Consider the following 14732-nt stretch of genomic DNA (forward strand, 5'->3'; position numbering starts at 1 on the left):
TTCCCTGAGACCCTCTCTGTGAGGTACCGGGTGGACTAAACAAAATGTTCCGAATGCTAGGCACATTTTTTGATTAAACTAAGGCATTTGATTGTGTTGATTACAAAATATTGCTCCAGAAGTTGGACCATTATGGAATACGGGTAGTAGCTCACAATTGGTTCACATCTTACTTTAACAACAGACAGCAAAAGGTCATTATCCACAGTGTTGATAATGGCTATGATGTGTGGCCTGAGTGGGGCACAATCAAATGGGTCGGTCCCCAGGGATTAGTGATTGGGCAACTTCTGTTCCTTATTTACATAAGTGATATGCCCTGTAGTATTACAGGTGATTCTAAAATATTTTTGTTTGCGATGACACTAGTTGATAGTGAAGGATGTTGTCTGCAACACTGGCACTGTTTCAAATAGTGCAGTTCAAAATATAAATTCATGGCCTGTAGAAAATAAAGTAATGCTACATCACAGTAAGACTCAGTTTTCACAGTTTCTAACACACAATTCGACAAAACCCAACATTTTAATTTCACAAAATGGGCATATGATTAGTGAAACGGAACAGTTCACATTTCTAAGGGTTCAGATAGATAGTAAACCGACATGGAACCCCCACATTCAGGATCTTATTCAAAGACTTAATGCTGCCATTTTTACTATTCCAACATTATCTGAAGTAAGTGATAGTTCATCACAAAAAGTAGTCTACTTTTCTTGTTATCATTCGCTTATGTTGTATGATATTTTGGTGTAACTCTTCCCATTCTCAAAGGATATTTTTCGCCCAGAAACAGGCAGTTCAGGCAATAAGGTGTGCAGTATACTGCTGCATCCATTTTCAAAAAGCTACGACAAGTATTCAAAAATCTTAGCAGTGATCCACACACTTTCAAATCAAAACTGAATTCTCCTCATGTGTCACTCTTATTCTGTCGAGGAGTTCCTTGAAAAATTTCGCCTAGTCCTGTGTTATAGTGTTGATTGGGTTTACATAAACTTATGGCTTTCTTTTTTTTTTAGGGTTCATAAACATTTTACTTTATCTGTTATTACTTTTATGTTATAATTTCATGTACTGACACATTCCATGACCTTGGAGATTTGCTCCTCAATTTGGTCCTACGGAACTAGTCATGTAAAATAAAAATAATATTGGAAGAGTTTGTGGTGGTTTGTTAGTGAGCTATTTTGATGCTGGTAGTTATGAACAACAGATTCAGTTTTGGGTTTGGAATTATTAGTGCAGTGAGTTGGGTAATGGTTGCAGATTCAATATGACGGCGTATTAGCTACAGATGTGACAAGAAAGTACGAGTCAGTCCCTGCATGTCACAAAGGGAGTGACATGTTGAAAATATTTAAATTCCTATAGTTATTTGGTTTAGTTGCCATGTATGTGAAATGATAAATCTGTGAAGAAAGTATAAGACTGACCAAAGGGCTAGGAACCAATACATGTGGCACTCTTGGCAGGACAACATATGGTGTTCTATCTGAGGTTTGAGAGGTTGTTTTGATGACATATTGTTTTGCAATTTCTAGATTTGTATGTAAGCTGAATTTGGTAAGTTTCCATACGTTACTTATTTTTTATTGTAGAATGTATGGTATGTGTGTTTACGTGCATAACTGTGCACTTCTTGCATACTGAAACTGGTGTGTTCAGGTTTTTGGTTGTGTTGTTAACTGCTGGCAATTAGCTTTCATTGAGAGTGGCAGATATTATGGACATTATTTTACCTACATTGGTGAGGTTAGGTTGTCAATGTTAGTTATATGATGCAGTTTTGGTTTTGTGGTACTGTGGGCAGGTGGCAGTTGTCGATAATGTCTTTTGTTTGTTTTTGCAATTTTTCCCTATATGTATTGTCTTGCTTTGTGACTGTTTTGTATGATATGTCTTTCAGGTTGACATATATAACTCAACTGATGTTTTTATTACCACTTACAGTTTGTTAGCTTTCATTGTCCACCTTTTGCTTTTTGGAAACTGTTTTCTTGCTTACTGTGCTGTTGCAAATTGTATATTTTACTGTTCATGTGATTTAGCGGTTGTTATGTTAGATTTTAGTTTGACCGAAACCCCACTTTCCTGCAAGTGTCATATTAGCTTAAATAGTTATTATTACGAATCTGTACAATCTGTATTAATGATCACATTTTTGCACCACAGAAACATTTGAGGTTACTTGACACCATCTTGAAATCATGTCTGTGTTGCATCTACATGCATGGTGGAGGGTACCCTGTGCCACTACCAGTCATTTCCTTTTCTGTTCTACTCGCAAACAGACTGAGACAAAAATGACTATCTATATGCCTCTGTACGAGCCCAATCTCTCTTATCGCATCCTTGTAGTCCTTACACGAAATGTACGTTGATAACAGAAGAATCACTTTGCAGTCAGCCTCAAATGCTGGTTCCCTAAATTTTCTTAAGTAGTGAGTGCTCTTTGAAAAGAATGTCGCCTTTCCTCCAGTGAGTCCCATTTGAGTTCCTGAAGCATCTCCACAATACTTGCATGTTGTTCGGAACTAATGGTAACTACTCTAGCAGCCCGTTGCTGGGGGACAAGGAAGGAGCCTCCACGCATGCACTATCTGAGATAAGAGACCGAGAATCATCTGTCAGATAATGCCGGCGTCCCCCGGAAACGTTGCAATAAAAGACAACGGCCAATCCTTCCAACACCGGAAAAGCAAAAAGAATGGGCTCTTCTCAGAGCCAACTCTGACGATTGCAAGCCTAAACGTAGAGGGTATCACCAAAAACAAACAACAAATCATATCACAACTTTGCCACACGCACAAATGGGACATACTTTGTATACAAGAAACACACAAGAAAGAAGGGGCAATAAGACCAGAAATGGAAGGAATGAAATTAGCCATAGAAAATCCACATCCTAAATGTGGCAGTGCTGTCTTCACAAAACCTGAGATGGCCATAATATCAACTAACAGAACTACATACAATAACATAGAATTACTGACTGTCGAGTGTAGCACCTTCACCATAACGTCAGTATACAAGCCGCCCGGAGAGAAGTTCAACTTGACTTTGCCGCCAAACTTCAACAACCAGAAAACACAGTTCATCTTAGGAGACTTCAACTGCCACAGCAAATCATGGGGCTACAAACATACAGACGACAATGGACATAAATTAGAGCAGTGGGCGGAAATAAGTAACTTATCCCTGATCCCAAGCTACCATGCTCGTTCAGCAGCAAAATCTGGAAGCGTGAATACAACCCTGATATTTGTTTTGTAAGCGCAAACGTGGAAGACCGATGTTTAAAAACTGCATACGCACATCTTCCTAAAACACAACAACGACCTATCAGAATCCAAATATACGCTGCTTTGATAACAATGAAAATACCATTCCGCAGACGCTTCAACTTTAAAAAAGCTAAATGGACAGAATATGCTGCGGTACTGGATGCAGAAATAAAAAAATCTATACCCAATTCCAGAAAATTATCAAACTTTCGTAGAGACCCTCCAAAAGATTTCTCGAAGACACATACCCCGAGGCTGCAGAGAGCATTTCATCCCAGGTCTCTCTGACGAATCAAAGAACATCCTGAGTGAGTACGAAATGCTTTACGAACATGACCCCTTTAGTGAAGCAGTAGTCCAATGTGGAGAAACACTAATGTAAATGATTAGTGAATCAAGACAAAGGAAATGGGTTGAAACTGGAAAGAATGGATATGACCCACAGCAGCAAAGTCGCTTGGAACTTAATAAAAAAAAAACTTAATTGTGACTTCAGGACAGCTGAACAATGCTCTTCAGTAACACCCAATCAAATTGCCCATCAGCTCCCACTAAATGGAAAACCCAACAAGAAATGTCAGAAAATAAAAACAGCAGAATTCAGAGTCAAGAGTCAAGCATGTTCGAAATAACATTTACCATGAAAGACCTTAATCATGGAATGAACTCGATGAAAAACGGGAAAGCAGCGGGAGTCGACGATATATGCGTGGAACAGATCAAACAGCTCGGACCTAGTGCCAAGCAATGGATCCTGCAGCTCTTTAATCATTGCTTAAAAACGTGTAAGATCCCAAAGATGTGGAGTAAATTGAAGGTAGTGGTGCTACTAAAACCTGGGAAAGACTCAGGTCAACCGAAGAACTATCGCCCAATAACACTCCTGTGCCATCTGTACAAACTGTACGAACGAATAATCCTAAACCGCATAGCAAATATCGCAGACCAAAAGCTCATTCCCCAACAGGCTGGATTCAGACCTGGGAAATCATGCACCAGTCAAATCCTAGCACTCGCATAATACATAGAGGAAGGGTTTGAAAACAAACAAATAACAGGTGTAGCATTGGTGGACTTAAGTTCTGCATACGACACCGTCAACCACAGAAAGCTCATGGAAAAACTGTACTGTAAATTTAAGGATCATCAGTTCACAAAAATCACTGAATGTCTGCTGCAAAACAGACAGTTCTATGTAATGCTGGACAAAAAAAAAAAAGCCGATGGCATCGACAAAAGAATGGTCTCGCCCAGGGCAGTGTGCTGGCCCCCCTACTATTTAACCTATACACCAATGATCAACCAACACCGGAATGTACTACCCATTTCTTGTATGCTGATGATCTGGCCATTACAGCGCAAGGAAATAGCTTCGAGGAAGTAGAAGGGAAATTAGAAAGCTCGCTACACGTAATGTCTGAATACTATAAAGAGAACTCCCTCAAACCAAATCCATCTAAGACACAGGTTAGCACTTTCCACCTCTGCACAAAACAGGCAAACAGGAAGCTGAACGTCACCTGGAATGGCAACAAACTGGACCATACGGACAAACCAACATACCTTGGTGTCGTGCTGGATAGATCACTGACGTACAGATATCACTGTGGAAAAACCTGCCAAAAAGTTGCTGCCAGGAACAATATTTTAAGAAAACTGACAAATAGTAAATGGGGAGCTAGTCCGACTGTATTACGAACAACTGCTCAAGCACTTTGCTTATCCATGTCAGAATATGCATGCCCTGTGTGGTCCCGATCCACACATGCAGGCTAACAACAGGATGCATGAAACCCACTCCACTTGGGAAAATATACAAAGCAGCTGGATTCTCATCTCCTGAATCCTGAAGAATTGCGCACGAACATACAGAAAAATTTAAACAGATTTTGGACGAGCGCCACCCGCTACATGGTTCTTCATGTGGACGTAGCAGACTTAAATCACGCAAGAGATTTCTCACTAGTGAATTGAACGAGCCTCCGAAGGACTACCCTACCTCACGAGAAATACCCAGTGGCAGTACAGCAAGATTTGGAGAACACTGAACTGCATCAGAAAAGGCTAGCACCAGTTAAAGCAAACCTAGTCAAATGTGGCTACAAGGATGAAGGAGACAACAAATGCGACTGTGGTGAAGTTCAGGATATGGAACACCTTCTACAGTGTTCCATCTGCCCCACAAGGTGTACCCTTGACGAACTATGGCTTGAGAATAGAGAAACATTGGACTTGGCCCGACATTGGGCTGAAAGGCTTTGAAACAAATCTCCGGACACGAAAAAGTAAAGTAAGTCTGAATTGCTTCAATGTCGTCCTTTAATCCAACTTTATGCAGATCTCGAACACTGTAACAGTACTCAACAATGAGTTACACTAGTGTCCTATACAGATGACTCACCCTTTCCTAAAATTCTCCCAATAAATCGAAGTTGTCCACTCGTTTTCTCTACTAAAATCCTTACATGCACATTCCATTTCATACTGCTTTATAATGTTATACCTAGATATTTAATACATGTAACTGAGTCAAGCGGCACACTACAAATACCATATTCAAACACTATGGATTTGTTTTTAGTACTCATCTGCATTAACTTATAATTTTTTTTTTTTTTACATTTAGAGCTAACTGCCATTCATTACACTAATTAGAAATAATGCCAGTCATCCTCCTACTGTCACTCAATGACACCTGTCCATACTTCACAGCATCATCAGAAAACAGCCACAGACTGCTTCTTACTCTGTCCGTCAGATCACTTACATATATAAAATATAACAGCAGTCCTGTCACACTTCCAAGGGAACTCCTGACGATACTCTTGTCATTGAGGACAACATACTAGGTTCCATTACATAAGAAGACTTCAAGTTACTCATGTACCTGGGAACTCATTTTGTATGCTTGTACCTTCATTAACAGTCCACAGTGTGGCATTGTGTCAAATGCTGTACATAGGAGCCACTTGTTGCTCTGCATCCATGGTTTGCAGGGCCTGACGGGAGAAAAGGAAACACCGAGTTTCGTGCGAGTGTTGCTTTTTAAAACAGTGTCGATTTGTGGGCAGAAGCCTTTCCCTCCCAAGGAAAGTAATTATATTTTAACCAGAAATATGTTCAAGGATTCTGCAGCAAACAAATATTAAATATACTGGTCTCTAATTATGTACTTACATTCTATCACTCTTTTTATAAACAGGAATTACCTGCGCTGTTTTCCAATCGCTTGAGACTTTGCGCCAGTTGAGAGATTTGCAATGAATGCAAGCTAGGTATGGGGCCAATACTTTAGAGTACTCTTTGTACAACTAAAATAGGATTACCAGGACCTGCTGACTAATTTGCTTTCAACCCTTTCAGCTGTTTCTCTACAACAGGAATGCTTATTACTATATCCTCCATACAAGAGTGTGTGTGATGATCAAATGACTGTATGTTTGTATGATTCTCCTGCATGAACCATTTCTTCAATTCAAAATTTAAAATTCTGGCTTTACTTTTGTTATCTACACCATACTGGTCAACAAGTGACTGGATAGAAACCTTAGACCCACTTAGTGATTTTACGAAGGACCGGAATATTCTCAGGTTCTTGTCAAGATCTATTGGTAAGGTATGACAGTGGTAGTCGTCGTCAGCTTCATGCATCAATCTTTTTACAGACTCAGGAATTTCTGGTAACTTTTGCCTGTCATCATTTGTGCATTCACATTTGAATTGAGAATACAAACAGCCTTTGCTTCTTCAGCATTTTTCAAATGTTGTCATTAAACCACAGAGCATTTTTCCTGTCCTTAATTCACTTCCTCAGCACATACTTCTCCAACGTAGTCTGTTTAAACTTTGTTTAGGCTATAATTTTTCTGCATCCACTGTACTGAAACAAAAATGATGTCAATTCATTATTCAAACTGTCTAACTGCTCTTTCTAGCAGAAATACTCTTGGCCTTTTTGATTGTTTTATTAACTTTAGAACCCAAAATCACTGTGATGGCATCTTTGTCACTAATCTCCGTGTCTATAACAATGCCATTGATTAGGACAGACCTGTTTGTAGTTACGAAGTACAAAATATTTCACTGCCTGTGGGTTATCAAACTAGTTGCTGTGTTTATTTTTAGTTTGCCCCCACCCAAAAACCCCCGCTTGTCCCATTAGTTTCATTATATTTTTGGAGGAATACGTGTGTGAGGGTTTTCGATCTATTTTTGTGTTGTCATGTTTACGTAATGACGCCATAGTCGCGATATGGGAGTTGTCGTGAATGGTCGTTTCTGTCATTGGTGACAACGCAGACGGGTGGAATCGGACGTTTCCGTTAACCCGACTTCCTGTCAATGACTAAAGCCATGACAGTGGAACTGGTGGCTGGTAAAAACATCCAACAATTAACTTGATTTCACCTAGACCTATTATAAGTGACCAAGTAACTTCACTGTCATACTCAAATTCGATCTCAGTAAAGAACGCCAGAAGTTTCCCAGGGAGGCAGTAAATTCAGGAACAGATAAAACACGCTTTTCTTGCTGTTTCCAGTCATTCAACAAGCTTCTTATTAGTACCACTTTGGGCAGGTCTAAAGAAAATACGTTCGTATGGGATATGTAAGCATGTTTGCAATCCATCAAAAATTCCCCAACAGGCAAGTCAAATTCTGGATGGAAAGTGATCTGTAGACATTAGAGCGAAACCTGAAACCTGGTGTGTCCCAGGGGACTAACAGCACTCCAGAAACAATCTTCCACTCCACAGAGGACTGCAGTGACTAAACCACCGCCAAGGGTCATGTTCTAAGAACAAATCTTTCATTCTATAGTGAAGTGTGTGCCACTTCTGAGCTTCCTGGCAAATGAAAAGTTTGGAAAGTCAGAGAGAGGTACCAGATGTAGTAAAGCTGTGAAGGCATGTTGCTAGGCATGCCTGGATAGCTCAGTAGGCACGATCAGGGAAGGTGGGGTTTCAGCTTTGAGGCCCGGTGTGACACAGTGTTTCAGTCTGCGAGGATGGTTAGTAGTACAGCTGTTTTTGTTCATGTTACATTTTAATGACTCAGTGGCAACCTCAGATTTTTTTCCACAAGTGATGCACTTTATTGTGAATTCAATTCTGTAAAAATTGAAACATATAGTCACATGTAGATCTGGAAAAGATATAAACCTGTTGCAGAGACTGTCAATTAACCCTCAGTGAAAAGTTATGCTAGGCTGTGCACTTCACGATACATGTATATATGGTATTCTTTGGCTATAAGATTAGTGAGCCATAACCAGAGTCAATAATGTCATACAAGTATGTAGGAGTAAAAATACACGGAGTTGTCAAATGGTATGAGAACATACATTTAGTTTTACGTAAAGTAAACGGAGACTAATAATGATTTGCAGAATACTGTATAAGTATGTCTTTCTGCAATAGCAACTGCATACAAAATACTTGTACAGTCCATACTCTAATCTACACCTGTGTTTGAGACCCACATCAGATCAGACTAACGGGGGACATCAGAAAATCCAAAAGGTCATGTGATCGGTCACATGCTAGACTAGAAGAAATGTCAAAAATTTTTAACTGACAAGCACTAGAAGAAAGACACTGCCTCTCTCTTATGGAGCTAGACGACAGGCCACTGTGTAATTGGAAGGTGACAATTTGGTAGTGAGTTGGTGAAATCAACAGATACGAATGCTAAATAAGGTGGCTGTAACAGAATGTTCTTTAGCATAGCATGATTTTATGTTCATGACATATTTAACTCACTTTGCCATATTTAATGCACTTTTTGTCATAGAGACTAAATCTGCAAAGTAAATTCCGAAAACCTACATAAGAGGGCCTACTTAACTTCAACCCTCTTTCAGGACAGAAATAACAGATTAACAGAAACTTTCAATAGCACTTCAAAAACTCACCTTTCAACCTAACCTAGACCTCAGACATTGCTACAGATCAGTATGCTAGCATAAATAATACTCTGTACTTCAATCTACACTGAAGATTAGTCACTACAATGTGCACTTAAAAGAAAAGGTCAGTGTCTGTTCTCTTTCTGTCTCCCTGCATCACATGCCAGAACACCATTATGCCACAAGACAAAGCCAACATCTGGTACCAGCAGGTTCAGGTCACCCAAAAGTAGAATATTTTACAGCCTCCCACATATCAAGAATTAGGCAAATAGCAACTTGTACAGAAGTGTAAAAGCAGTCATTCTACCTATACTCCATCCGTGAAAGGAACTAGAATGAACTTTCATATGTAGTATGACGAGGGGGTGGGGAGGGCAGGAAATGTGTTTCTCATAGCACAGATGTAAATGTAATATTCAAATTCAATAACATCTTTGATGGACAAATTGTCCATATGTTTATAGGACTAATGAGAATCCACGACAGCTGAGGTGTTTAGCATATAATTTCTGATATGACAGTCTCCAAAAGCTACAAAAGAAATATCAAACAACTAAGTATGAAACATGGTAACACAAAAAGGATGGTGAACTAAAACATTAAACATAAAAACAGCATGAAGAAGATAAGTGAATACACGAAAAGTGAAAACAATAGAGATGCGGCTTATTCAGTGACCTGCATGGCGAGGAGCAACACAGCCAACATATTAAAGGAATCTGGGCAATTCTGTATATGTCGACAAGATTAAATACTTTTAAACTAAATTATATATACAAGGGTATTGCTGAAGGCTTAACTACATACAATGTACCTGCAAATAAAAAATGTCCATATATGAAATGAACATACCTTCACTAGGTTCCTCCACCATTATACCAGAAAAGGGAGACTTCTCAAAATTTTCCTTTTTGCCTTTGTGCGCATTGACAAATTCTTCTGACATGCCAACGGGATATTTGGGTTTTGATTTTGCGAACAACCGGCCCTTGCTCTCATATCTACAAACATTGTTTTTTTGTATACATGTAAAAAAAACAGGGTTGTATAACGATCGTACGTTTTTTCCATTAGTATGCTCATACGTTGTTATACATACATTGGAACTTCTTCCTGTGGTACATAGCCATCCCTCACTCTTCTCTGCTTTCTCCATGTGCCATCTGGCCTTTGGCTAGCGGCAATAAACGTCGCCCCTGAACATTTAAATAATATAAAACAATAAACGATAACATCATGAACGGGAATGAGATTTACTTATGTGTTATTTTCTCTATGACTTATTAAGTACGAAAATGTAAACACACACAACACAGCACTTATCCGGGTAACCTCACACACAAGCCCACAAGTAACTATTCGCTTATTCTCTCACTCAATCATTTACTATTTCAACGAAGTACACACATCTTTATCGTCGAATATATAAATCCGCAACCAAAAATATTTCACTCTACCTTGCTCATCTTTCACGTATGTTGGTGGACTCAGCGCCATTTAAAATGCTACCGCATCTGCAGAGCCATCTAGCAACCGACGCTTCAACTACTTTGTTGTAACTACATGACAAGTATCGACCGCAAACTGATTGCGCGAAAGTCGTTAACGAAGACATACACACGTCAAAAACAGTTTTGCATCACATCGGTTCCGAGAGTTCCGGAACTTGTACAGAAAATTGGAATAGACATCAACATAAACATCATTTCCGACCTTTTTATTGCTTATGAAAATCAAACATTGCATGTTGTGCCACCATACAGCGAGACCTTCAGAGGAGGTGGACCAGATTGCTGTATACACCGGTACCTCTAATACCCAGTAGCACGTCCTCTTGCATTGATGCATGCCTGTATTCGTCGTGGCATACTATGGCCACAACTTCATCAAGGCACTGTTGGTCCAGATTGTCCCACTCCTCAACGACAATTCGGCGTAGATCCCTCGTCGTCCATAAACACCCCTTTTCAATCTACCCCAGGCATGTTCGATGAGGTTCATGTCTGGAGAACATGCTGGCCTTTCTAGTAGAGCGATGTCGTTATCCTGAAGGAAGTCATTCACAGGATGGGAACGATCGGGCGCGAAATGTCGTCCATGAAGACGAATGCCTCACAAATATGCAGCCGAGGTGGTTGCACTATCGGTCGGAGAATGGCATTCACGTATCGTACAGCCTTCGATGACCACCAGCGACGTACGTCGGCCCCACATAATGCCACCTCTAAACAGCAGTGAACCTCCACCTTGTTGCACTCGCTGGACAGTGTGTCTAAGGCTGCACCTGTATTACATCCGGAAGTCGTCCGTTCCGATCCGGTCAGTCACCGGCTAACGCCGGAGTAAGGGACAAACACCAGGTGGCTAATGCATGTGCCTACATTGGACGGAGAAGCGCAGTACGACGTCGTCCGGCACGGGACTGCCGGATTGGACGAACAAACATGTTTGTTTCCAGTCCTGCAGTGCAGTTCGGCGGTGCACCATGAACGGTATGATCGACAAGGAATTCCTAATTCATTTCGTGTTGAATGAGCCTCGCTTGTGAGATCAGCGGATTAAAGGCTGTCATAACTGGGATATAAGCGAGAACTGTGGGAATCTACTGGGGGGCAACTATCAGTCAAAGGTAAATATCGAAATTCTCTTGTAAACTTTTAATGCTTGCTTTCAAATTACTAAATGTTACTACAAATCAGTAGTAATTTCAGTGGTAACACTTGCAACATATAATTTTTTATCAAACTATCAGAAATAAATAAGTTTTTAATAGCTAAAACACTACTCGATGCGTTCGTTTTGCCACGGAACGGAGCCAATTCCATTGAAGCATGACTTGAATTTGTCTCTGATAATTTGAGCCTGTTGTCACGGTCTGTTGAACGTTCTTGACGAACCACTTTGTTGACAGGGTGATGTACTTACGTCTTCTTCTAAATTTGCAGAGTTGAAGATGTCACCACTTTCACAGTCAGTAATTATGTTGTGCCGTAAGCAAATATATTTCACTATCCTCTTCGCTTTGCCAGGTTCTGTTTCAATACATTTTCCCAGTAACCGCCACTTGGCAGTCAAGACACCGAAGGCACACTCCACACATCTTCTAGCCTTCGATAGCCTGCAATTGAAAAGTTTTTCTTCGTGTGAGAGATGTCGTTTGGAATAAGGTTTCATGAGATAAGTTTTTAAAGGATATGTATAATCTCCAAGCAAGACAAACGACATATCTGTAGTAATTCCTTTGACAGTCAAAGGTTGCGGTGCATGACAGTTCTCCAAGATTGCAGACAAAGTAGAAGCGGAAAACGTTCCTCCATCACTCTCGTTTCCATAACCTCCAATATCTATAAAAATAAATTGATAACGTTAGTCTGCCAGTGTCTGGCAAGTTCTAAAGAATTCTCCTGCAGATCTGTCTTCATTAAGACGCTGCACCCAACTCTTTTTCCTACGTCTTTTAAGGCGAACCGTCTTGTCTAGCAGCAGCCAAAAAAAAAAAAAAAAAAAAAATCATCATCGAGATCACTCATATAGCTTCTCAACAAATGCAACTGCTGACATATAGGGTGTAACTGAGTCCAGTGCGGAAACTCATGAATGACGGCAGTACACTGGGCTGACGCTCACAAGGGATCCTCCCCATCGCACCCCCCTCATTTTCAGTTATAAGTTGGCACAGTGGATAGGCCTTGAAAAACTGAACACAGATCAATCGAGAAAACAGGAAGAAGTTGTGTGAAACTATGAAAAAAATAAGCAAAATATACAAACTGAGTAGTCCATGCGCAACATAGATTCCATCAAGGATAATAAGCGCTCAGGAGCGCCGTGGTCCCGTGGTTAGCGTGAGCAGCTGCGGAACGAAAGGTCCTTAGTTCAAATCTTCCGTCGGGTGAACAGTTTAATTTTTTATTTTCAACCAATTATCAAAGTTCAGGCACTCACACATAATCAACTTCGCTCTCCAAAATTCCAGGACATGTTCAGATTTGTTTGGATATATGCAGGATTTAACGGTCTACACACGGAAAAATTTGAAAACGTTAAAAGGGAAAACTGTGCGACTGTGAAACTGTTGCATTTCTTGGAAGTGATTATCACATCCACAAGAAAACCTAAATCGGGCAAGGTAGAAGAATCTTCCCACCCATTCGCCAAGTACAAGTTAGGTGGGACGACAACATATTCCTGTCATGTGACGCACATGCCGTCACCAGTGTCGTATAGAATATATCAGACGTGTTTTCCTGTGGAGGAATCAGTTGACCTATGACCTTGCGATCAAATGTTTTCGGTTCCCATTGGAGAGGCACGTCCTTTCGTCTACTAATCGCACGGTTTTGCGGTGCGGTCGCAAAACACAGACACTAAACTTATTACAGTGAACAGAGACGTCAATGAACGGACGGACAGATCAAAACATTGCGAAAATAAAGAAGGTAAACTTTTCACTCGAGGGAAGACTTGAACCAAGGACCTCTCGCTCCCCAGCTGCTCACGCTAACCACGGGACCACGGCACTCCTGAGCGCAATTTCTCCATGATGTTGCATATCTTGCGCATGGACTACTCAGTTTGTGTATTTTGCTTATTTTTCTCATAGTTCCACACAACTTCTTCCTGTTTTCTCGATTGATCTGTGTTCAGTTTTTCAAGGCCTATCCACTGTGCCAACTTATAACTGAAAATGAGAGGGGTGCGATGGGGAGGTTCCCTTGTCAGTGTAATTTCTTCCATTGTTTAGGTGAGGGCAGCTGGCCGCCAGCGTCCCACGTGCGTCAGTTGCGGGCCATTATCGGAGCGGACCCAGTGTAGGCATTCACGTCGGACGACGCCAGGGCACGTTTATCGCCCTTCACTGGACAGGTTCGGATCAGACGACTTCCGGTTATAATGTAGGTGCAGCCTAAGGCGTCCAGCCTGAGTGGGTTGCCTCCAAACGCCTCTCCGACGATTGTCCAGTTGAAGGCATATGCGGCACTCATCGGTGAAGAGAACGTGATGCCAATCATGAGCAGTCCATTCGGCATGTTGTTGGGCCCATCTGTACCGCGCTGCATGGTGTCGTGCTTACAAAGATGGACCTCGCCATGGATGTCGGAAGTGAAGTTGTGCATCATGGCAGCCTACTGCGCACAGTTTAAGTCGTAACACGTCGTCCAGTGGCTGCACGAAAATCATTATTCAAAATGGTGGCGTTGCTGTCAGGGTTCCTCCAAGCCATAATCCGTAGGTAGCGGTCATCCATTGCAGTAGTAGCCCTTGGGCGGACTGAGCGAGGCATGTCATCGACAGTTCCTGTCTCTCTGTATCTCCTCCATGTCTGAACATCATCGCTTTGGTTCACTCCGGGACACATGGACATTTCCCTTGTTGAGAGCCCTTCTTGGCACAAGGTAACAATTCAAACACGATCGAACCGCAGTATTGACTGTCTAGGCATGACTGAACTACCGACAACACTAGTCGTGTACCTCCTTCCTGCTGGAATGACTGGAACGGATCGGCTGTCGGACCCCATCCATCTAACAGGCG

At 41.1% G+C, this 14732-nt stretch overlaps 1 protein-coding gene across 1 annotated transcript in view; it reads right to left on the reverse strand.

The window, feature by feature from the left end:
- LOC126253426 (partner of Y14 and mago) overlaps nucleotides 1–10786 on the reverse strand; it is a 42877-nt gene extending 32091 nt beyond the window's left edge. Inside the window, exons 1-3 of the mRNA XM_049954755.1 lie at nucleotides 10655–10786; nucleotides 10297–10393; nucleotides 10050–10198 (exon numbers count right to left, since the gene is read on the reverse strand). Coding sequence (XP_049810712.1) covers nucleotides 10050–10198; nucleotides 10297–10393; nucleotides 10655–10694 — 286 coding nt within the window. The 5' untranslated portion in view covers nucleotides 10695–10786. The remainder of the gene's footprint in view (nucleotides 1–10049; nucleotides 10199–10296; nucleotides 10394–10654) is intronic.
- Nucleotides 10787–14732: the final 3946 nt, after the last annotated feature.

The sequence above is a fragment of the Schistocerca nitens genome, chromosome 4 (genome assembly GCF_023898315.1).
Source record: "Schistocerca nitens isolate TAMUIC-IGC-003100 chromosome 4, iqSchNite1.1, whole genome shotgun sequence".
Classification (NCBI taxonomy): domain Eukaryota; kingdom Metazoa; phylum Arthropoda; class Insecta; order Orthoptera; family Acrididae; genus Schistocerca; species Schistocerca nitens.